General features: G+C 45.5%; 1 protein-coding gene and 1 pseudogene across 6 annotated transcripts in view; one reads left to right on the top strand and one right to left on the bottom strand.

Annotated features, from left to right (window-relative positions):
- The window catches only part of PTPRG (protein tyrosine phosphatase receptor type G), a 1,080,885-nt gene that overhangs the window by 745,792 nt on the left and 313,002 nt on the right, over positions 1–22,091 (top strand). The window contains exons 10-14 of one of the 6 annotated variants that reach the window (XM_085624730.1): positions 10,075–10,183; positions 15,865–15,914; positions 20,331–20,388; positions 20,767–20,841; positions 21,043–21,237. In XM_085624730.1, the coding sequence (XP_085480856.1) occupies positions 10,075–10,183; positions 15,865–15,914; positions 20,331–20,388; positions 20,767–20,841; positions 21,043–21,237 (487 nt within the window). Of the gene's footprint in view, positions 1–10,074; positions 10,184–15,864; positions 15,915–20,330; positions 20,389–20,456; positions 21,238–22,091 lie in introns of all 6 variants that reach the window. The other 5 variants (XM_085624729.1, XM_085624728.1, XM_085624727.1 and 2 more) reach the window with 5 other exon arrangements.
- On the bottom strand, positions 938–2,219 carry LOC146797614 (uncharacterized; annotated as a pseudogene).

Raw genomic sequence — 22,091 nt, 5'->3', positions numbered from 1 at the left:
AACCACCCTACAAGCAAAGTTCAGATGGCCTAGCAACACCTGTATTTCCTTCACCGTCACCTTCGATCGAGCCAACATCTCGTCCAGCAAAACCAACATTTTGGATTTCTTATCCGCGGGCAACCGAGCCTGCATCGCAACTGAGTCAAGTTCAATGCCCAGGAATGAAATGACAGTATCCGGCCCCATTGTTTTCTCCGGAGCTAAAGGCACCCCCAACTCCTCCATAAGCTCCTGAAACGATTCCAGCGCACGCCGGCACTCCGAAGAGCCCGAAGAGCCCACAAAAAAGAAATCATCCAAATAATGTGTGACCCATCTGTGACCAGTGCGATGTGTGAAAAACCACTGCAAAAAAGTGCTGAAGAGCTCAAAAAGAGCACATGACACCGAGCAACCCATGGGTAGCGCCTTATCCACATACCATTCACCCTCAAATTGTATGCCCAACAAAGGCCAGTCGTCCGGATGAACCGGGAGCAGCCGGAAAGCCGACTTAATATCACACTTTGCCATCCCTGCAGCTGCGCCCGCGGCCACAACCAGTGACATAGCGACGTCAACTGAGGAGTATGACACCGAAGCAGCGTCTTCATCGATAAAATCATTGACTGACGACCCTTCAGGCCATGACAAATGCTGAATCAGCCGAAACTGCCCTTCCTCCTTCTTGGGCACCACACCAATAGGGGAAATGATTAAATTAGGAACTGGCCACTCTCCAAACGGGCCTGCCATCCTCCCCTCATGCACTTCCTTACGCAATTCTTCCCTCACCACCAGCTTGTGCTCTGAGGCGGATTTTAAGTTATCCGCCCACCGTCTCTGCCGGGGCCCGTGGTACCCCAAATGAAAACCCCACCTGAAACCATCCAAAAGAGTCTGCTTTGCCACCAAGTCCCCGTAGCCACCCAATGCATCCTGTAGCCGATCCCATTTAATTGGTGTAGGAGCCCTTGGGCCCAGAACCCTGTGCGCCCCTACCCCCTCGCCCACCCTGTGACTGCTGCGCGCCGCCAGACGTTCCTGCACCCGCTTGCTGCCCTCCTGATGGCCTAACTCCCCAGCAGTTAACGAGGGAGTGCCGCTTGCCGCACTTAGAACACTCGTGCCTGAATTTACAATACTCCCGCGTGCACAGGCCCTTGTTGAAATCCCAACAAGCCCCGACCCCAGACTGTGATGCGGCTGAGCCTCCCACCCCACCCCGGGTGGGCTTTCCCTGAAAGGGCCGGTAAACCAGCGGCAAACCACTAGCCGTAAAAATCGTCTTACACCCTGGCGCGGCCCCCATAGTATGTTGCCACAAGTCATTATCCAGCTCACCCCATTTAGCTTCAGAATCCCAAGCCATACGGGCCCGAAATTCCTCGTCATACTGAGCCCAAGCATACCCAGTACCAGTGAGTTGAGCCTTTCGTATAACGTCCATATACTTAAATATGGCTACGCAGCGCTCGGGGAAACTTTTCGCAGTAGACACTAGCATAAATTAGGAAAGCCGCCGTCCAATTCTCTATCGTCAGCGGCACCTTAGGGCGCTTGGCCAACTCGTATTCCTCCTCTTTCGAACCCTCCTTGGACCTCACCTCCCTGTGCAACAGCTTCAGAATCTCCACATATTCACCCTTCCAAATACGCTCTTTTGTAGCCAGCATCAAATGCGCCCCCAGAGGCTTAGTCACCCCCATATACGGGAGCTTCTTGATCTTCAATTCCTTGCTCTGCGGCTTCTCCTTCCCATCGCCTGCCTCTACCTGAGACCCACTTTCCACCTTGGTCCCCGACAATGTTCCCTCCGTCCCCGTGCCAACCCCCGTGTCCTTCACATACTTGCCTCTATATAGTCTCCCCTCCGACACACCCCCACCCCCATCCTCCCCAGACCCCACAGACACCATAATAGGTTTGGCCTGTGTTTTCGCGCTCTCACCTGGCTCTAAGGAGGGTGTGCGGACCGACTCCGACCGCTTCACCGCCCGTGCCGAAGAATCCCTTGGAGGATGCGCCCTCGCTGACGGGCCGTGCTCTCCTGCCGACTTCACCACCACAGACTGTGCAATGGGTGCCACACCCGGAACCTGAAACAGACTACGAGAAGCATGAGAGTGTCCCCCCACCTCATCACCCCGTATCTCCCCTTCCTCGGGGCTATCCTCATCATAGTCGAGCAGTAATGGCTCCTCCACCATCAGCGCCTCCTCAGCAAAATCCACCATTCGGGCCTTACCGGACCCTACATTAGCACCAGCGGCCTCCATGGCCTTATAACCACCTTGCGGGGGAGCCGACTGTACTCGCCGGTCCTCCCCTCTACCACGCTTAACACAAGCATCCATTTTATCAGAAAAGTCCATCCACCTTGAACGCCGTGACGTTGGGGCCAGCGAGGTCGCGCCTGACCTTCGTGAGCTGACCGCGACGGGATCCCCCGCCGGTACGGAATGTGCCGCGCAAGGCCTCATCCTCCCTTCTCCTCGGCGATAATGGGCCGCACCTCGCCCTACCGAGTCCGCTGCTCTGCCACTTGACCTAACCTGGAAAGAAAAAGTTTGGACTGGTGTGCCAGGAGCAACAAAACCACTAGCTGCCCGCGATCCACTACCCCTCAGAAAACCCGAACTCGCCACACCACTACCTGACGCACTCACTCGTCCCGCTCCCGCATTCAGCGGCGCCACCCTCTCCTCCTCATCCTCGCTCCATTCCAACCGAGCATGACCCAACGCCGACGCCACAACCTCGCTATAACCTCTCCCCCCAGACAGCGACCGAACTGACCTGGCACGGGCACGACCGCCCGCCACATACACTGCCCTCGTCCTGACGCCACCTACCGCTACCTGCCCCAGGGCACCTGACCACCCTGCCGCTCCCTCCCCACCCAGGCCCCTGACACCTGCTGCCCAGGAGGGAAAAATGTCCAGGCCCTCGCTCGCAACACCCCCCCCAATTGCCTCCCCGTCCCCTACAAACCAACCTTCTTCCCTAAACTCCCCTTCTCCAGCCCCCCCCACAAGATCCTCATCTACGGCATGCCAGCCCACCCCTCCTTGGACCTGAAGCTGCTCTGCACTCCCCCGCTCCAAAAACCCCTGCTCCCCAAACCCCTGCTCCCCCTGCCTCCTCAATTCCTGTGCCGGACACCACCCCTCCACCTGCGCCCATTCTCCCTCCCCCAACGAACTCGCCCCCACCGAAAAAACCACGCCCCCTATGGATGAACCCGGCGAAAACAATAAGGGGCTGACAGGCGCTGCTTCGCCATGCCCCCCGCACCGCTCGTCCACCACACCCGCCTCTGCATACCCCCCCAGGCCCCTCAACTCTGGCACTGAGCCACGTGACAGCTCCGGTCCCGTATTTAACCCCCGCGACAAACGAGCAATCTCCGAATTCAAAACCGGCAGAACCGGCCGCCAGTGCCGACCCCCGCGCCCAACCCGCCCCTTGCTCTCCAACCGCCGGCCCGCCCACACTCAGCAAAACCTCCTCCTCCCGCGCGCTACCTAACACCACCTCTGGCCCTGACGACGAACGACGCTTCGTGCCGCGCCCGCCCCCGCGTTTACCCACCATCGCAGGCGATGACCCAGAGCGCGCCGACAAACCCGCCCCAGGCCCCGTCGCAGACACCACACCTGCCTCCCCCGGCACCGTTACCCGACCCGACTGGCCATGACGAGCGGGGACCGCCCTTCTCACACGCGGGCGCCCCCTCTCACTCACCGCAACCTGCCTCGAACGCTTCGGCGAAGTACACGCCGCAACCGCAGCCGCTACTCCAGCCGAGGCCTGCCGCGGGGGCCGCGACGGCCCCGCGACGTCCCCGATCACCAGGTCCATCCTGCCTGCCTCCGATAACAGCCGAAGAGCCTCCAGCACTCGGTAATCCTGGGACGACATCACGACCAACCTACACACAATTACTAAACACCTCAACAAAAAACACGACACTATCCTAGCTCCCGGCCACCAGGTCACCAAACCTAAAATGGTGGCCGGGGGCGGGCGCCTAAGGTATTTATACCTGCGCAACATTCCGCTACTTTTGGGCTCTAATTGGGCTGCATTTGGGCTACATTTCCCTTACCAGCAAGCCCAAATTCAAAACGGCCGCGCAGGGCCAGCAAACCCCTCCCTCCACACGCCCCCTCCCAAACTGCCCGGGGGTGGGGACTCCCTGCGGTCGCCTCCCCCCCCAAGCCCCCCTTCTACAGGTATGTAGAACCACGAGTTCACCGTAAAAAGTACCCAATAGTCTATTTACAGCCCACATGTTGCTGACGGGTCTTACAGTAACAACTATAGATTTACATCTAATCTTTTAGCTGCAAAGGCCTTCTTGGCAACACGTGATACTACTAATGTTTTCCGAGCGTCCCATGCAGCTCTGAATTCGGTGCGCAGCATCTAGTGATTTATTTTTTTCCTAGATTTTCCTTTCAGGGGGCAATTATTGAACAGTAAAGGCAACGTTTAGAAATGCCCAATGTCCTCATGTCTTAACCATCCCCGACTCTTTGGCCAGACAGCACTTGGTATGCAGGGAGTTTAAGGCATATATTTAGAAGGAGAAAGCAAAGACTACAAGACCCAGACTGCAAAGTGTTGGCTATAATGTAAACACTGACTGATGGTGTTGCACATGACACGTGCCAGCTCCGTGTACTCGTAGCCATAACTTTGATTTCTCTCGCGCTTGTAGGGCTTTCCATTTCTGATTGTGAGGAATGGGCTCCACCCTATTTAATCCCCCTGGATGTTTTGCTTTTTGGACAACCTGGTTTATTGACTTTTTAAGTAAGTGAGTCAGTCATCTGAGGCTCACTTACTGTCCGCTCCATTATGTTGACTTGTTAGCACTAACCACCAGTGTCTGCCTTTTTAATGCAAGGTCCGCTGTTGAACAGCAGGGGTCTGGGCTAGTTGAACGTGAAAACATTCACGCACATGTGTGCACACGTGAGACTACATTCAAACTCAGTCTTCACAGATATCCTGCCGCAGAAGGGACCTTTCAGGGATTGTTGCTGACCTGGCATAGATTGTATAGTATAAGTAGGCATGAATTGAGTGAGAATGTAAATCTATAGTGCTTAACTAAAGTATGGAGAGTGCTTTACCGTGCTATACTTTATGGGTAAACTCTGCAACTCGGTTTAGTTTTGCCTTAGTTCGGATTAGAGACTGTCTTAATGCACCAATTCTATTGTCAATCACAATACCAAATACATTTCTGACCATTTCCAAATATCTGCACTCCTTGTGGCATATTCATCATTTTTGTCTGACTCGGCTCCTGATTAGATCTTGACCTTAGAATCACCCTGCTGGGCCGCGGTAGTTACTCTGCTTGACAGTTCGAGGGTCCGAGGCCTCCCCACACAGTAGGGCCATTTGCCTGTAACTAGGCCACTCCTGGTAGAGAAGAGGGTGGGGGCAGACTGAGCATGTGCTAATTATCTTTCAAACTGCAACTGGGAGGGCTCAACCCTCCAGAAAGATAGGAGGATAGTCAGAACTCTGTAGCCAGTCACAGGAGTGGTGCCCTTTGAAGGTTTGGAGGAAAGGGCCAGGAAGCTGTGGCAGTTAGAGGTCGGGCTTAGACCGTAAGAAGGTCATTTAAGAGACCATGGAATGGCTCCTTCTTGGAAACTACCAAAAGACTGTGTAGCAGGGAATAGGTGGGTGGAGTGATATCACCCTAGGATTAGGCAGAGGGGCCTAACTTCTGGGGGTTCCAAGCTCTGCTTACAAACAGCTACGAAAGGGAGAGACCCTTTCAAACAGCCTGGGCCTGGGGGAATCAACACCAAAGGAATACCCTACTGGAATTGAGAAAACTGCTGAGTCCTGAAGTGATGGACTCCAGAACTTTTGAACTTCAGCTGGTACCTGTTTTTCCTCTCTACATTCTTTGGGGGGCAGAGAGATGAACCTGCTTAGAGATGGGGGACTCTGGAGGGCTTCAGTAGATCTGTGGTCTGGTCTTGCAGGAGTATGGACTCCAGAATGAAGGGGGCCCTATTTCTGCTGCACTAGGTGGACTACAATTGCCAAGCATGGAGGTCATGGGACCTTGAGGGTGCAGGCGAGGAAAGCCCTCTACCCTGCAGTCCTAGAGTTCTGCTGAGGAAGACCCCAGGTCCAAGAGAGGTTCCAGATGCCTGGCAGGGTCATATCATGTGCCAATAAGTACAAAAGTAAAAATCAAGCTCTCTAAAAAGTTGGAAAATTATACAGGCTAGAAGGCTTGAAATTGGGTTCCCAATGGCTGGAACTGGCCACCAGGAGCAAAAACGGCCCAATATTGCCCCAGAAAATAGCAGATGTGTGCCACCATCCCCAAACCCCGGGGAATGGGGTGGTCCTGGAGTCGACTCAAGCCACACAGCCTCATCCCCCCCCCAGATTGCCAAAAAAGCCCCTGTAGAGAGATCCAAGTGCAATGGGAGTCTGTGCAGGTGAGGGTGTAAAGTGGATCCATTCCTGCGACCCCCCTCTGTAGCTGATGCTTTTGTCCCTGTGGGCCCTCAATTCCTGCAGACAGACGCAAGGACTAGCAACAAAAAGCAACCTGGACTGCTGCTGTGCTCCAACTTTCCAGGCTCCCAGTGAGTGCCAGGACGACCGGAAGATTATCACTACATTGGCACACCCATTCCCTAAAGAGGGGCGGACCCGGCAGGAGGAAATTGGGTTGTAGGCTCCTGCAGTGGCGCCCAAGCAGTGTCAGCTTAGCAAAGAGCCGGCTTGTGGCATGCAGGGTTGGGCTCCTGCATGTCCTTATAGCAGGCAAGAACTCTGGTGCTCGATAGGAGGGCTCCCAGACCTTAAACAGATGAAGAAAATAGGTATTTTGCTTGCGGCACAATTATGCAGATCACAAAAAAAAATGTAATTAAACAACCTTTGGGTTCAGTTGTACCTATAATTCCTAGCAGCACTTATTTGCATATTTGGCACACGGTGGTCCAAGGGCAGGGCGCCGTGGTACAACTTGGGAAGTGTTGTGGGCCCAGGGCCGGACTGGGAACCAAAACCGGCCCTGGCAAAGTGCTCTGCCGGCCGTGCTCGGTCGGCCGGCACCCCAGTACTTGGGGGTGCCGCAGAGCTCTTTGCCAGGGCCGGTTTTTGGCCGATGTTGTTACAGGGCCGATTTTGCAGCTATGCTGCAAAAACGGCCCTGCAACTAAAACGGGCCCCAGGGGCCCAAAACCGGCCCCCACCCCTGCGGCGCACCGGGGGATTACCCGGTGCCCGCTACGGCCAGTCCGGCCCTGTGTGGGCCCCCTCGTTTACGGGATCCTCACCATGGCTGTTTGAAGTTACCACCTTAAGCCTCACAGATGCACATGATATTGACCTGGAGAGAGTTTCCTCCACTTTTTCAACGCAGCAGAGTCTTTCTTCTAAAAGCTCTGGATTGTGAGGACCCCAGTTGGTGACTCTTTAGTCTGTATGACAAGATGTACAGAAGTAGAAGAAAGATTCATGCACAAAGTTATTAAAAATTTGAATGATTCTTTGACACGGGTAAAGTGAAGCAGTGTGTCATTACATGCCTTATTAGAGGTCATGAAGTGTTTTATTTACCATGGCGAAGCTGCCAATGAATCATGACCTATTAATGAAGGTCGTTAAAATGTTTTATTGATAATCACACATTTAAGAGCACCGCATTACATGACCTAATTGGTATCATTGTTAAATGATATCATCCATGTAAATCTTTAGCAGTGTTGCATTGGTTTGTTAAGACTTATTTATACTTTTATTAATGTGGTGACACTGACAACATTGCTAGGCCACCCTTTTGATTGCTACACATCATTCCTTTGAGTCTAGTGTATATAGTAGGGTGGATGGTGCTTTTAGGATTCAGGGCTCGCTAGGGATATCACTGTTAAGAGGGTGCCACCAAGGCAGTTCCACCTGCCATCGTGCAGACTTATGTAAATTAATGTGTAGCATTGAGTGGTGAGAGTAATGAAGTACATTTATTTTGATAAGTAAAATCATTGACTGGACAATGATTTGGCTGTCTGTTGCTTGCCTGCGGACAGAGGTACCAACAAAGACCAACTACTGTTTGTATTCTTTTCTAATCCATTTGCTTAGCTTAATGAGAATTCTACAAAACTGGTCCCAAATCCCTTCAGGACAAGTGCATCTATCACCTGCCTGTTTGCAACCTTTGGTCATCTCATCTTAGACTTTTCAAAATTCCTTCAATGCAGAAGCTAAGAAGAGGCAGCTGTTCTTTCTATTATGTATTTGCAAAGTGTTTATATACTCTTCCCCCGATCCTTTGAATTTCACCTTGGTTTTAGGAAAATACTTACAACACATTATTGATCCCTCTCCTCCTATTGCAACTGCACTGTCTTCTGCCTGGAGCACCATCCAATCCTCATCCAGTACCGTATACACGTTTGGATGATAGTTGCACTTAACAAATTCTATAGAACATACAATTAGAACCTCATCCCCATGTTATCCCTTGGAGTGCTCTGCCTTGATGGTTCCCCCATTGAATATAAGGTTGCAAACGTATTATTTGTGAAGGCTCTGCATCATTCACAACTAACAATCCTCTTTCTTACAGGATAACTTTCAACCCTCACTTAACATTTCCCATACTGCTGGCCAAACTACAAACACCCATGCACACTGAACAGCACCCAGGAACCAGACACAAATTTGGGTGCTTCGCGACCGTGCTGGGATTGAGAAACATCATACAAGTAATGCAGCTAGACCATCCAGAAAAAGCTCTAGGCCTCTCAAGGGCTATGGAAGAAGCTGTATCATGCCAATATAATACAATAGACATGAATTCTAGGCACTCCCCATCTATTGAGGTATTCTGCAGCTCTTATACATAAGATGGCCAAGCTCCTGCTGTTTTAAAATAATTACTTAAAGTGTGTTAAATTCAATTTAAAAAAATGTTAACCTACTTTGAACCTGTTGGAATTGCATGGAGATTAATTCTTCTGGATTCATTTAATTTTCTTCAACATTAAAAAACTATAATGTATGAAGAAACTTGTGTAATTAAATCAAACGAGTTGTAGCATTTTGAAAATGATAACTAAATGCGTATCATGGCAGGCTTTGGTATTAACGTCGTTGCAGTGTGTAATGTAACCTATTAATTGAATAGACCAAAACACAGATAAGAAAACAATGACTGTGCAGTTGTGGGCATTTCTGGTCAATTGTGAAATGCAGGTAGGGCCGAGTCATGGGCCCAAGCACTGTGTGTTACTTGGATGAGGCTCAGGGAGTTTATTAAGGGGTATGAAGTTTTCCAGGAATGCTAGAGCGCATACGCTTGCTCACAAAAAACAGCTTCTCACTGTCTTTAACTTTGGCTCCTATTGGGTCTAGTTGGGTGCAACAACCCCATCACCGATTCAGCCTTTGGTACCTGTGGCTTTTCCCTTACTGCATCTGCGTCCTGGAAACCGCATATAGAATATTTGCAGAGAAGGGGTTAAAAACATTGGGTTTTATAACTGTGATGTTAGTACATAGTGTGTTTTCTGTCCCTTCCACTGCCAGTTTGGTGATCAATGTTGGCGTTCAACCAAATTGATTTCTAAGGATTTTGAGGTTTCAATGAATGTGCGTTTTGCCTAAGCGGATGCAAAACATCTAGATATCAGCATCCTTTGCTCAGACAGCACAGTCCAGCTGAAGTGCAGGTGCTGTATGTTTCAATGGGTTCCTTAAATCCCTAGGAGGTCCCTCTCTTCAGCTTCAGAGCAGTAACTGAAAAGAAAGGGGTTGGTGTGGCTCTGCTGAGATTAAACATGCTTCCTTCTCAAAAGCAAAATTGAAAAATGTTGAAGACTTCAGGCCTTCTAAGCTTTTCAAGTTCCTTTTAATCCTGGTCCATTATTGTAACTGTTAGCTTGCACAGATTAGCACATGTTCCTTGGCTGTTTTCCATTAATTTGAAGACACCCAACAGACTACTCATCTCTTTAAAGCAACGTGCTGCTTATATGATGAATTGCTTCTAAAAATTAAACCGCTTGTTTTTTTCTTTTCTTTAAACAGAAAGCGGTCATTAACCATGTTTCACCTGCCATCCTGTATCTATTTCGAGTTCAAGCAGTTTGTAGGAATGATATGCGCAGTGATTTCAGTCAAACAATGCTGTTTCAAGGTAAGAGTTGGAATTCAAGCTTTATGTTTCGTCAGAGAATTACTTTTAAACAGTTGTTTACTAGAGGGTGTGGCTTAGAGCTGAGGTAAATGACAGCTCCCTACATCCCCTCTCCCTTGATTCATGCAAGTGTTTTCTCCATCGGGGGGGCCTGTACCTTTGCAATATGAGCTGGCTCCAGCTGAAACCCACTGCTTCCACTAGGGCGACAGGTAAAGTTTAGCCGAGGAGTTGGTGCACATAACTTCGACAGAGCACCTGGAGCAGCCCGGCAATTCCCACAGCAGTGCAGGGCCGAAACATGTCAAGGCTTGCTGAGGGATGGAAAATGCCAGTTGCCATTCCTTCAGTGCATAACTGTTGGCCTTTCTGGTCCTACATTCGACGTCTGCTCACAGTAATCTGTGAACAGGAGTCAGAAGTAGCACAATACTGGTTGGTAAGGCAAGGGAGAGACAATTGCTCTGAAGCCCTCTCTCTGTTCTGTTGCACCATACTTACAGGTTTTGCCTCTGCAACAAAAAATCGCGAGTGCCTGATTGCGTAAATATTTTTATGAGTAATTGAAATTGCACCTGCTCTTTGTAGCCACAGTCTCCTATAGGCAACTGAAACATTGTGTAAGTAGATATCCTACATGCTGAATGTGTTCAGTATGAATGACAATGAAAACCTTCCGCAGGCCATGATACACCACAGAAAGGTTGAGGAATGATTAGCTCATCATTGGTATCAGAGTACTAAATCTATATAGAGCAAATAGCATCTACACAAGGGTTACCACACTACCACTGTTAGGAGTTCTTTCTGTCCTTGATCCTTTGCTTGTATCACCAAACATGTACCTCTGTATCTCATATATACTCAATTTGATTCTGGTATAGGTATATTTGTTTTGTCACCATGATGAGTAACAAAACCTAAGAAACGAAAAGTCAGAGTCTTTAGAGGTCCAAAGCCGACCCTCTGGTTCTTCTATTACTTGTTAAAGAGAAGTTGGACTTTAGCTTGGAGTCTCTACGAAAGAATCCACTTCAATGAAAAGTCTAATTCAATCCACAGAGGCAATCACTGATCTTATACACTTGGGCATTGCAGAACTAAGGCAGAATATGGTCAAGATGGCCATCCTGACAGGAGGCCAGAATTAGTATTGAGACTGTATTGAGCGTCAAATGCTTGGAGAGAGAGCTCACACAAGTGAAGAAACTAGAAACATTATGGGCAGCATCAGGGTCTGTCCTACTTGTAAATGCTGAAAAAGATAAAATCAGTCATGGAACTTCACTATCCAAGGGAGTTTACAATAGAAAGGTCATAGGTGCCTATGCACCTTATCAAGAAAAGTATAAACCCTGCCGAGGAGATATTTGGGTCCCTTCGCTATGGTCATTTAGTCAAGATTCTTACATGGGGTGAAAGCATATCCCCGGTTCAAGCGAGAAAGGCACCAGATTTTGCTTCCTCAGTATGTCTCCAAAAAAGTTTGAAAATCTTTTCTGAAACTTCCACCCGAAGTGAAAGTGAGGGAGGTTACTATGGGAGAGGATGTGGCCCAATGGCTAGAGCCATTGGGCTAGATATTGGGGAACCGGATTAGAGTATTGGCAGGGACGCTCAACATTCAGCGATTCTGGGCAAATCGCTTAATCTCCCTGTGCCTAACAAAAATGAATGTCCCTCTGTAACACAACTGGTGCTAATGTAAAGTGCTCTGATACATTTGGGTCTGGTTTGCGCTATATAACCCCCGCCACCCTCCAAAGCAAAATCTATATACTTTTTGGCTTCACAGGTCGTTCCAGGATGATGATCTCACAAAATTGGAAGTTGGACACTTTAGAAGCAAACGATACATTGTAAATCTTACTTCAAGAATGAAAGTGAAGGGGAAATTGAAGGATGAGATTTCATCTTTGATTGACACATCCAGTATAAACAGCAGGCTCTCTACTATTTAGATGAAGTAATTTTTCTAGACACTAGTATACATGGAATGTGCCAGGATATTAACATAGACTGTGATTCAGAGGTTGTCTCTTGCTAATCTTGTGAAGTTTTGTGTTGACTTGGAGAGGCAGAATCTAGACTGTGTTTTCAATCCTGTATTGTGTTTAACCCGTTCGCTCCATTCGTCGGCCAACAGCTGTCGCAAGCACTACCTTCGTAGTGCTCCGCACATCCGTTGGCTGACGTGGCCGCGCACAGAAACGCCCGCACCGTGGCGGACTTTACGCCACGGTTAAAGGGTTAATGTTTGCGATCTGACTGTTGGGAGGTGCTTCTAGTAAGTATTTTTGTGGAGTCCAGCGACCTTGTTAGTCTTCACCATCTCACCCACTTTTCTCTTCCCCCCTCCTTTTCTTAACCTTGATATTAGATTTTGAACTTTGCTTTGTTACTAGTGTGTGGGCTAATAGACAGTTGGTAATGTTGATCAGCGCAGTTTATGCAAATCTGTGCAGATTGAGATTTGCAAGACCTGTAATTGATTTTCTCCATGGCAGCAGTGTTGAACTCTGAAAATAGGTAAGCTTGATATATTATCATGAAACACAAAAGGACTTAACCATTGAGTGAATCATTATTAATACTCTGGTAGAGTAAAGGAGACGTGATTCTCTTGTGGAAAACAACAATAACTCACCAAGAAGTTTATTGGATGAAAGGGTTTTGACTGCAGGGATGTGTTTCAGAAGCAGTAGTCAAACAAACTAATCCGTATGTCTAGCGGTCTGAAATTGGAAGAATAGAATAGTAACAGAGGGGCGATGAAAGTGGGTCCGTCTTAGAAAAGGTTTATAGCGTCCTTGATGTCCAGATCCACAGCAGAGTTTTAGAGTATCTATATAAAATTAATGTTCACACAATGAATGTAAATAGAGCTAATTTACATTCTCTGTGGTTATCTTGAAATTCTTTTGAGTCCGGCTCTCCTGGACCTATGGTGGACACTGGTTTTGGGGAAGAAGTGATTTTTTAATATTGGTCAGTAGAATAGATTCTCCAAACATCTGAATGAACATTGAGAGAGAACAACTATAAATACATTACACAGCCAAACTTGTGGTCAATGGTGAAATGAACCTGGTACTACATTGGTTAATAGACTGCTAGAGTACATGTTGATTGGACACTCACCCTCTACAGCACAAAACAAGTCATCTCTTTGTGAAATTTGATTGAAGAGACTATGGCAACTCCTTCATCCCGCAGACAAAAATGTACTTTCATTTTCTTTCCTCACAAATCTTATTCTAGACCTAAATACATTCTGATGAATCCAAGTCTACTAGAAAATAAAGAAGCTGTGAAAAAAGAACTCATGTGTATATCGGATGCTGGTGTCAGGAGAAGAATTGACTTATTCCTGCAAATTCAATTAACAATTTATAGATATGAAACAATGAACTCCTATGATTGGAATGAGTTATAGTTGATCATGTAGGCTTGACACTAGGGGGTCCATTAGTATGGTGGGCAGGTCCCCACTGCCCAAACTGCGCTGGCGATCCGCCCGGCATTAATCACCGTCCGCATATAAATTACCCCCGCCATATCAGTATGGCGGGGGTACCGTGGCAGACGGGAAGACCGTCTGCCACTTTTCCGCCCGGCCAACGAGTCGACCGGGCGGAAACGGCTTGAATATGGTGGCGGTGTCTGCTAGATACCACCATCCATATAATTATGAAGGCGGTAAGCTGCCTTTCCCTGGTGGCATTGCCGCCACGGAAAGGCATGCGGAGTTCGAAGTTGGGGGCCCGTTGCGGGCCCCCAGGTTGTTGGGGGGTGGTGTGGCATGCACAACATGGCAGGCACCGCGCGGTGCCTGCCACGTTGTGTATGCAAATGCACAACATGCATTTTTGACATTGCAGCGGGTGCTGCTGAAAGCACCGCCCGCCGCAATGTTAAAAATGCGGGATACGCCCGCCAGTGTGGCGGGGGCATCCTAATTTCACATGCGGGACCGCTGCATGCATAGTGGGTGGTCCCATTTCCCGGGGCTATGCTAATCAGCCCCTATGTTTTCTGGGAGAATATAAACGGTTTGCATGGGTGAAGGATAGGAGAGCATCAATTAGAGGTGTCTGTTTAGGGATCACAGCTACTGACAACTTGAAGAATAAGAAAATAGGAAGAGGTATCGAACACAAAACTAAAACAAAGGCAATGGATATTTCATCTAGGAATAATTAGTTTTTCTTTAAATAATATTCTTTAAAATATGAATATAACAAAATATTGTCCCAAAGGGTTGGATAGATGGTTCAACTAAAAATATTTAGACCTTATTTGGGAATAATACATCTGGAAAGATTCAACTCCATTATTTCAAGAATAGAAGACTTTCGGCACATGAAAATAAGGGCATGATATAGGCATAGTAATTACCAGAAACAGTTATTGTGAAAATCCTGAATGTTTTTAATGGCCCTTAACCACCTATGAGGATTCTAGAGCAGTCTAAAACTGATGAATACCTGCACTCCTTTAAGCACCATAAACCTAATAATATTGATAAAGGCTGTTTGTGGATCCCACTTGTAATTTCAGAGATCATAAAGGTTACTTCTGAGCTACAGCAAGGGAAAGCTGCTGGTCCCACTGTTATAAACAATCATTTTCAATTAAAAGATGTTTGTTTTTTTCCACTCATCTGAAGAAACTTTCATTTGTGGTGATTAATAAATTTTAGAGTTGTGTATATATCGGCAGATGGCAATATTGTGCTGAGTCCAGCTTCTTTTACCAATACAAACTCTAAAAAATACAAATCAACAAAAAAACTATACTATCTAGATAAGTTGATTCTTCTGGAGTCTTTAAAAACATCAAGCAGGTTTTTAAAGGCTATCTAGTAACAACACGTGGCTCATGGCTCATGTTATATATAGTGTGAAGGAACTAAATATCTCAACCCCTTGAATAATTTGAGATCAACAAATCGCCAATCTAACAGGAGATATTGAACTTTAATATAAAAGGAGAAACATAGGACACAATGGTTTCCAAAAGGATAATTGTGACCCTCTATTGCCTTTATTTTTTTGACATGCTCCCCCCCCCCCCCCTCCTTTTCCTGCAGGCTTCATTACTCTGCCTCTGCTAAACAACAAAATAAGGACGACAAACAATGTGAATTTATAGAATGGTCCATACAGCATGAAGTCAAGGACTTGTGAGATGTATGATTTTGTCTCCTATTTGTCGAAAAGGGTCAATTTTGTTTTTACTATATGTATTTCAGAGATTTATCAGCTGTCTGTGATGTCAGTTTTCATAAACATTTTAACTGCGTTGGTCAGGCTGCTTAGAATTATTGGAGCTTTTTTTGTTAAAATGAAGAACATGCACACTTTTGTTTCGTTTGAGTTTTTTCTCCCTTGATTTCTGAAACCTGTATTCTTAAACCTTTGGTGTACCCCAAGAAGTTCCCCAACTTTCTATGTTCTTCTTATTTCCCACGTTAGATTTTCTAAGTAATGGTGTACGTTTTTGCTGGCTTTCTCTTAATCCGATTGACTTTGAATTCATAAGAACATAGACACATTGATAAATATTGAGCTTTAAATAAAAACATGTTAAAAGAAACACAAATTCAGATGACTTTTAGTAGTTTCTGTTCCTTATAATTGTATTGTGTGGCTGTATCATAAAATGTATCTGTTTTTCAGCTAACACGACTAGAATATTTGAGGGTACCAGAATTGTGAAAACAGGAGTGGTAAGTTCCAAGAATAGTTGTGTTTTATAATGTTTGTCAATGCATGAAATAAATATCATAGTGGCCATTAGGTGGCAGTGCGGTATTGTAAAACCCACGACAACCTGACTTTATGTAAAGCTCTTGAGCTGATAGTTGATACATTAAAGACTATAATGGACCAAAAAATAAAACTTTATTACATTTTATAACACGCTTTAAAGGAAAACCTCTTTTTCATTTTTGTGCAAGTTCCAGCACATATTTCATGAAGTACGGTGGTTTAAATGGAAAACTGAGACGAATAGTTAGTTTGCTTTTAACTTGATGGTAGAATGAGCATGTACTTGGCACATTTTATTTCGAAGTGCGCTTGTCCTTAAGTGCCAGTCACGCTTATATTAAATTACAATGTGCATGTCGTGTACAAATTATCCAGTACTAAAATGTGTGCAAATTAAGGTCCATTATTGCACGTAAAAGAGATGCTTGGACATACTCATTCATTCCTTGTTCTTGCACGAGTCACAATGTTTATGGTTGTGATTGTAAAGAACTATTAGGACATTGGAATGTTGAGCACTCCATTGTAGACAATGGACTGCTCCGGGCTTCTACTGGCCGGTAGAAGCCCGGAGAGTAACATTCCAATGCTATTTTCCTCTCACAGCTGCTGCTGTGAACAAAGGCCTCTCGGAGCCCGAGGGGATTTAAACACCATTGGCTTTGAGAGACCTTTGTTTTTACTGATTATAACATTCTGCCATTTAGGGGCAGAATGTTCTAATAGTCTTCGAGCCCTCCTAGCTGGCTCTACCAGCCATTAAAGGCCTGCTCCCTGTTAAAGGCCCTCGCCTTTGGCTTGGTCCTTTAATGGCCAGTAGAGCCTGTTAGGTCAGGCTCTAAGGCTATATTAAGCTTGAAATACTTCGGATGTAAAAAGATGATTTTTCTTTAAAGAGTGTGGTTTGTGTGTTGAACAGGTAACTGTACCACTGTGTACTAGTGTGGTAAGTTCATCAAGTTCTTAGCAGTGTTTAATTTCCGCATATGGCTGTTCCATGTCTGCAATTCTCACCAAATGCCTATCCCATGCCTTAGCTTTTGCTGGTTACTGTTAATCTTTGTCCTGCTTACTAAACTGCCAAAGGATGAGATGTGACCTAATGGCCATAAGCTGCCAACTTTGGAATCGTGAAACCAGGTTCCTGTCCCGGTGTCGACTCAACTTCCTGTAATTTTGGGCAAAACACTTCGGGGCGATTACGAGTTTTGGTGGTGCGGAAGCGAGCAGTACGCCACCGACACGTCCCCTCACCACCTGCCAGAATATGACTTAAAGGTGGTCTGTCAGGGAGCGGTGTGGCGGTCCCACTGCAGTGACTCTTTCAAAGGTAGCAGTGCCTTTAAAAAAGGCACCGCAATGGGACCACACTACAAGGTTCCTGCATGGCTTGGATTCGAAAGTCCATGCCATGGAGGAACTGTTGTGAATGCACTCAGAGGGGCACTTGTTATGCCCCCCCTGAGTGCATCCACATGCGTAGCAGGCACGGGTCCCTGTAGCGCCCCCTTTCTTTACTCTCCGCCAGGTGTCCATGGAGTAGGAACCTCCATGACACCGCCGGCGGAGAGGAAACTCGTAATATTCTTTGCAGACCCATGGCGGTTCCACCAAGCATAATGCGGCCTCTGACCACAACAACAGTCAGGGAATGCATTTCTCTGGCAGTGTTGGTGGTCCCAGGACGTTCCGACCGCCCAACTCGTAATGGGGAGGTTGGACTACCAGTGCAGCGGTGGCTGGACAAACTCATAATCTCATAATCTGAATGCGCGTGCTTGTTCTCCCTGGAAGGCCTGTTATCGGTCTTGGAGTGGATAGCCATAGACACTTCTAATTCCAGAGGTCAACACTTTTGGATTTCTGCATGGTAATGCATTGAAGGAGCGCTACTAACTTGCCACTCAGGTAGGATGCGTGTAATGGCTTGTTGAAAAGACTGCTAAATAAACTTTGAATGCTGAGTTAGAACTGAATTCAACCACAACAAGAGATAGCTACTTGCATTCGAAGTCATTCATGTGATCTTTACTGTTTGATACCAGACAACAAGAAACTTAAGATAACCTACTCCTACCGCAGTCCAAATGAAGACGCAACAAACGAAACTTGATGCTGAGAACTAGATTTGTTAGCACCATCAGTGATGTAAAAATTGACCCTGGTTGCTCATCTGTCTCCATGAACGCCACTGTAGGCAATAGTATTTTAGTTGCATTTTATCAAAAATCGGTATATTGAGTTAATAGCGCAGGTGGGATACAGAAGGCATTAGGCAAAGCATGTACTTATGCAAACCAACACGCCCGTAGTAAAAAGCCTAAAGAAGTCAAATTTCCGCTTCAACGTTCTCCATAATGTTTTTATGTGCTCATCATCCAAAGAAACTGTCCAATTAATGCATTTTTTTAAACTCCAATCGCGAAGGCAGACCTGCCAATTGACCCTGTTCCACTGTTTAACACATGAAATGGGCTCCCTTCACATGCTCAACCAATGAGAAGCCAATGTCACAAGGTGGCGGGGAAGAGGAGCTGAAAAGCCGTGCCCGGTGTGTGTTTCCAGCTGGTCTTTGAAGACTTAAAGAGCCGATGTCCAGCATGGGCTCGAGATGCAGTCCAGGATGCCAGAAGTAGCCCCAGCAAACCTTTTTGTTTTGGGATGGGGAGAAGTTGGTGTGGTGAGAAGGAACAGGTGCCTCATGGGAAGTTATCTGGTTGTAGTCAGATACCCGCCAAGGGTCTATGCCCACCCCCTCACACAGCGAAATGATTTTGCTGAATTTTTTTTTTCTTTTCCTTTTTTACATGAATGTAGGTGGGTCTCTGGGGCAGAATGGCTGAGTGAGAGAAGGGGTGGGGCAAACCTGTGCAACTCAGCCTCTCACCCCAGGAAGACCAGATCTTGAGAATCAAGAACTGGGACTTAAAAAAAAAAAAAAAGGTCTACAATTTTACATCAACGGAGGGGTAAAGAATGGCATCCCTTATCAACATAGAAACACAGAAGAAGCACTTAGAAAATAAATCAAATGTAGTTTTTAAAACCAGCATCAGACCTGTTAATTAAATTGCATACTTACATTAACTGCTAAGTAAACTGGGACATGAGCCACATTGCTGAAATCTCCCTGGGCAGCTGGTGTCTTGATCAGTGAAGCTGAGTTGCAAATTGAGGAGTGTAACTTTTGAGGTACAGTTTGAGCAAATTATCAAGCCCTTCTACTACATTAAAATAACCAAATGAAGTGTGGCTTCAGTACAAGTCAATTAATAATCACCTCTGTGTGAAATATATTATTTCTGGGGTTCTTTCATTCCAATGCTTTTTTGTGCTGATTACAAAAACCATTCGTCATTCAGTGGTATTCACATAACAAACTATACAGGGTCAGCATTTCTTAACCTGGATTTCTTTTTGTTATGGCTAAATTGCAAAGCACAACTTTTGGTGTAGGATTTTTTTTTTTAAGTAAATGTTATCAACGCTTTCTAAACATAAAATTAATTCCATGTTTTGCTCATTACTAAAATTAATGGTGTTTCCCTCCTGAACTGTGTGCCTCCCCCTTACTGTTTGATAAAGTTCCATTTTGCAGTACACCGTCTGTTTTGAAGCTTAAGCTACACTTAAATGTGGATTGTGTTGTGTTTCCAATCACTAAATAACGTGTTGTTTCCTTTTAGTGTAATGGAATAATGCCTGTTCAAAATTTTAGTACGACAAATCAGAGCTTATGTTCTTATGGCTGAAACAAAAACCTAAATATAAATACAGGATACTTTCTCAGTGCTATTTTGATATGGGTACTTGGAATCGTCTGGTGAATTAAGATCTCAGTTTGGAAATAGACTGCCATTTCAGGTCCAAGTTTCATTTAAAACACTATAGAATCTCCATCAACGTGATTTGTCTCTTGAAATCTCTTGAAATTTCAAATGATGTATCCAAAACTGTGTCCACACATATAGTTACTTTTTTGCAAAGAAATATGACAAGGAATTCAGAATGAAGTGTGACATTGATTTCAAATTGCCTAAAATTCGATATTTCTAAATGGCATCTAGCAATATACATATTCTTACATTGGGATAGTGTCCAGAAATTGATTGGTAGATATATGTTGGCATTGAGCACCACCTAGTCACAGTATAATCTCCCATCAGCCTGCTTCATTGTTCCTCTTATTGAAATCGATTTTCTGATTCTCTTCCCTCATTCATCCAAATGATTGAAACACCTTGGACAAAGCCTTGACGATTTGGCTTTAAAGGGTGTTGTAGACGGATGCTATAAATACCTTTAACTGTGGTGTAAATAATGTGTCACTGGTTTATATGATAGCTGGTTAATTGAGGTTTGTTTTCAAACAGAATAAGACCAAAAATGAATTGGCTGTAAGAGGAAATAGAAAAAGAATCAATAACCAAGGTAGAATTTCAAATACTTTATTCACTCGTCTGTTTTCTTATTTTCTTCTCTCTGGTGATCCCTTCAAGCCTACTGCATCTCCTGCCTCTTCAGCTGACATGGCTCCAATCAGCTCTGGATCTTCTACATGGACTTCTTCTGGCCTTCCCTTCTCCTTTGTTTCCATGGCAACAGGCATGGGTCCATCCTCCAGTGGAAGTCAAGCAACTGTTGCTTCTGTAGTTACCAGTACTTTGCTTGCTGGCCTTGGCTTTAGTGGTGGTGGTATCCCTTCCTTTCCTAGCACTGTGTGGCCTACTCGCCTTCCAAATTCTTCTCCAAGCAGTAAACAAACTGTTAAGCCTGTGCTTGCTACTACCGAACCTTTATCCTCCCCAGGTTCAGATGGCGATACTACTCCAACCAAGGACAGTGAAGGAACAGAAGAGGGTGAAAAAGATGACAAAAATGAAGGTGAGGATGGTGAAAGAGAACAGGATGAGGAGGGTGAAAAGGATTCTGAAAAAAGGGAGAAACATACTGTAACTGATTCGACTGAGGTACAAAATCAAACTGAATCCACAACCACTACATTCTCTCCTACTAGAACTATAGAGGGAGGAGGAAATGGAACTGACACTAATGATGCGCTAAATCAAACAATTTCTTCAGCAGATAATGCCAGTGAATATAACTGGAACACTGAATTAGAAATAGCTACTCTCACCCAAGTGCCACCCTCAGCCACAGAGGAGGACTATGATGCAGAGCAATCACCAAAAACAGATGCAACTTCAAGAAAATATTCAGAAGATGACAGAAGTATGAACAGAAGCTCATCAGACAATAGATTCATCACAATTAGCCCAGGTTAGTGTTTCGGTCATTTCAATTGTAATGTTTTGCATGGCAATCTATGAATTTTCTTAACGCTTGAGGTTGCGTTTGGTGCTTTTTTTGTTTTGAGAAAAATGATACCTGATGCTGCTATGATTAAAAGGAGTAAAGAAATAAAACAAAGTAAAGTAAAACAAAGTGACAATTACAAACCTCACATGAGAGGATTGTGTGTGGCCATATGTAGTAATTACCTTTGGACAGAAATTTTTTCAGCTTAATTGCCCATTCTAGAGAAGGCAATAAAGCTTTACTAGATGGTCTGAGTTTACACTTCCTCATCACCAGATGAAACTTGGACAGCATAATTTAGGTTTTCTAAATATGCCAAAAGATGCATTGTTGGGATCAACAGAACATTAACTGTAGCATGCATGTGCTTGTCAGGCACTAAAACAAACATCTCTGCCAATGTGATTTGGTCTTTTTTGAAATTATGCATAATCATTCATGTTCTAAGATAATATGCTGTGGTTAAACTCTGTTCTCAACCACTGGTATTCATCAACATTCCTCAAAACCTACGTCAAGTTGTACTTTTTAGATTTCCACAATGAGTATTAATGAGAGATGTTTACAAGCAGTGTGTCTAAATGAGATGGTTGTGGCATATTGGTTGTGGCATATTCATTTTATGGACCTGAACCACCTTGGTGCTGGTATTGTGAGCAAATGTCCATATCTTTGCAGTCAGCCCAATCGTTGATGGGAGGCAGTAGATTAGAGGTACCTGGAATAATGTATGAATTCACAAATTTAAAAAAGTTAGAGAATTGTACTACTGATTAAATATTAGCAGGTTTTACCATCTTTTTCTTTGTCCTACT

This window comes from Triturus cristatus, chromosome 9, assembly GCF_964204655.1.
Source record: "Triturus cristatus chromosome 9, aTriCri1.1, whole genome shotgun sequence".
In the NCBI taxonomy this organism is placed as follows: Eukaryota; Metazoa; Chordata; class Amphibia; order Caudata; family Salamandridae; genus Triturus; species Triturus cristatus.
The sequence above is the reverse complement of the archived record's forward strand: the minus strand, read 5'-3'. Positions and strand labels throughout refer to the sequence as shown.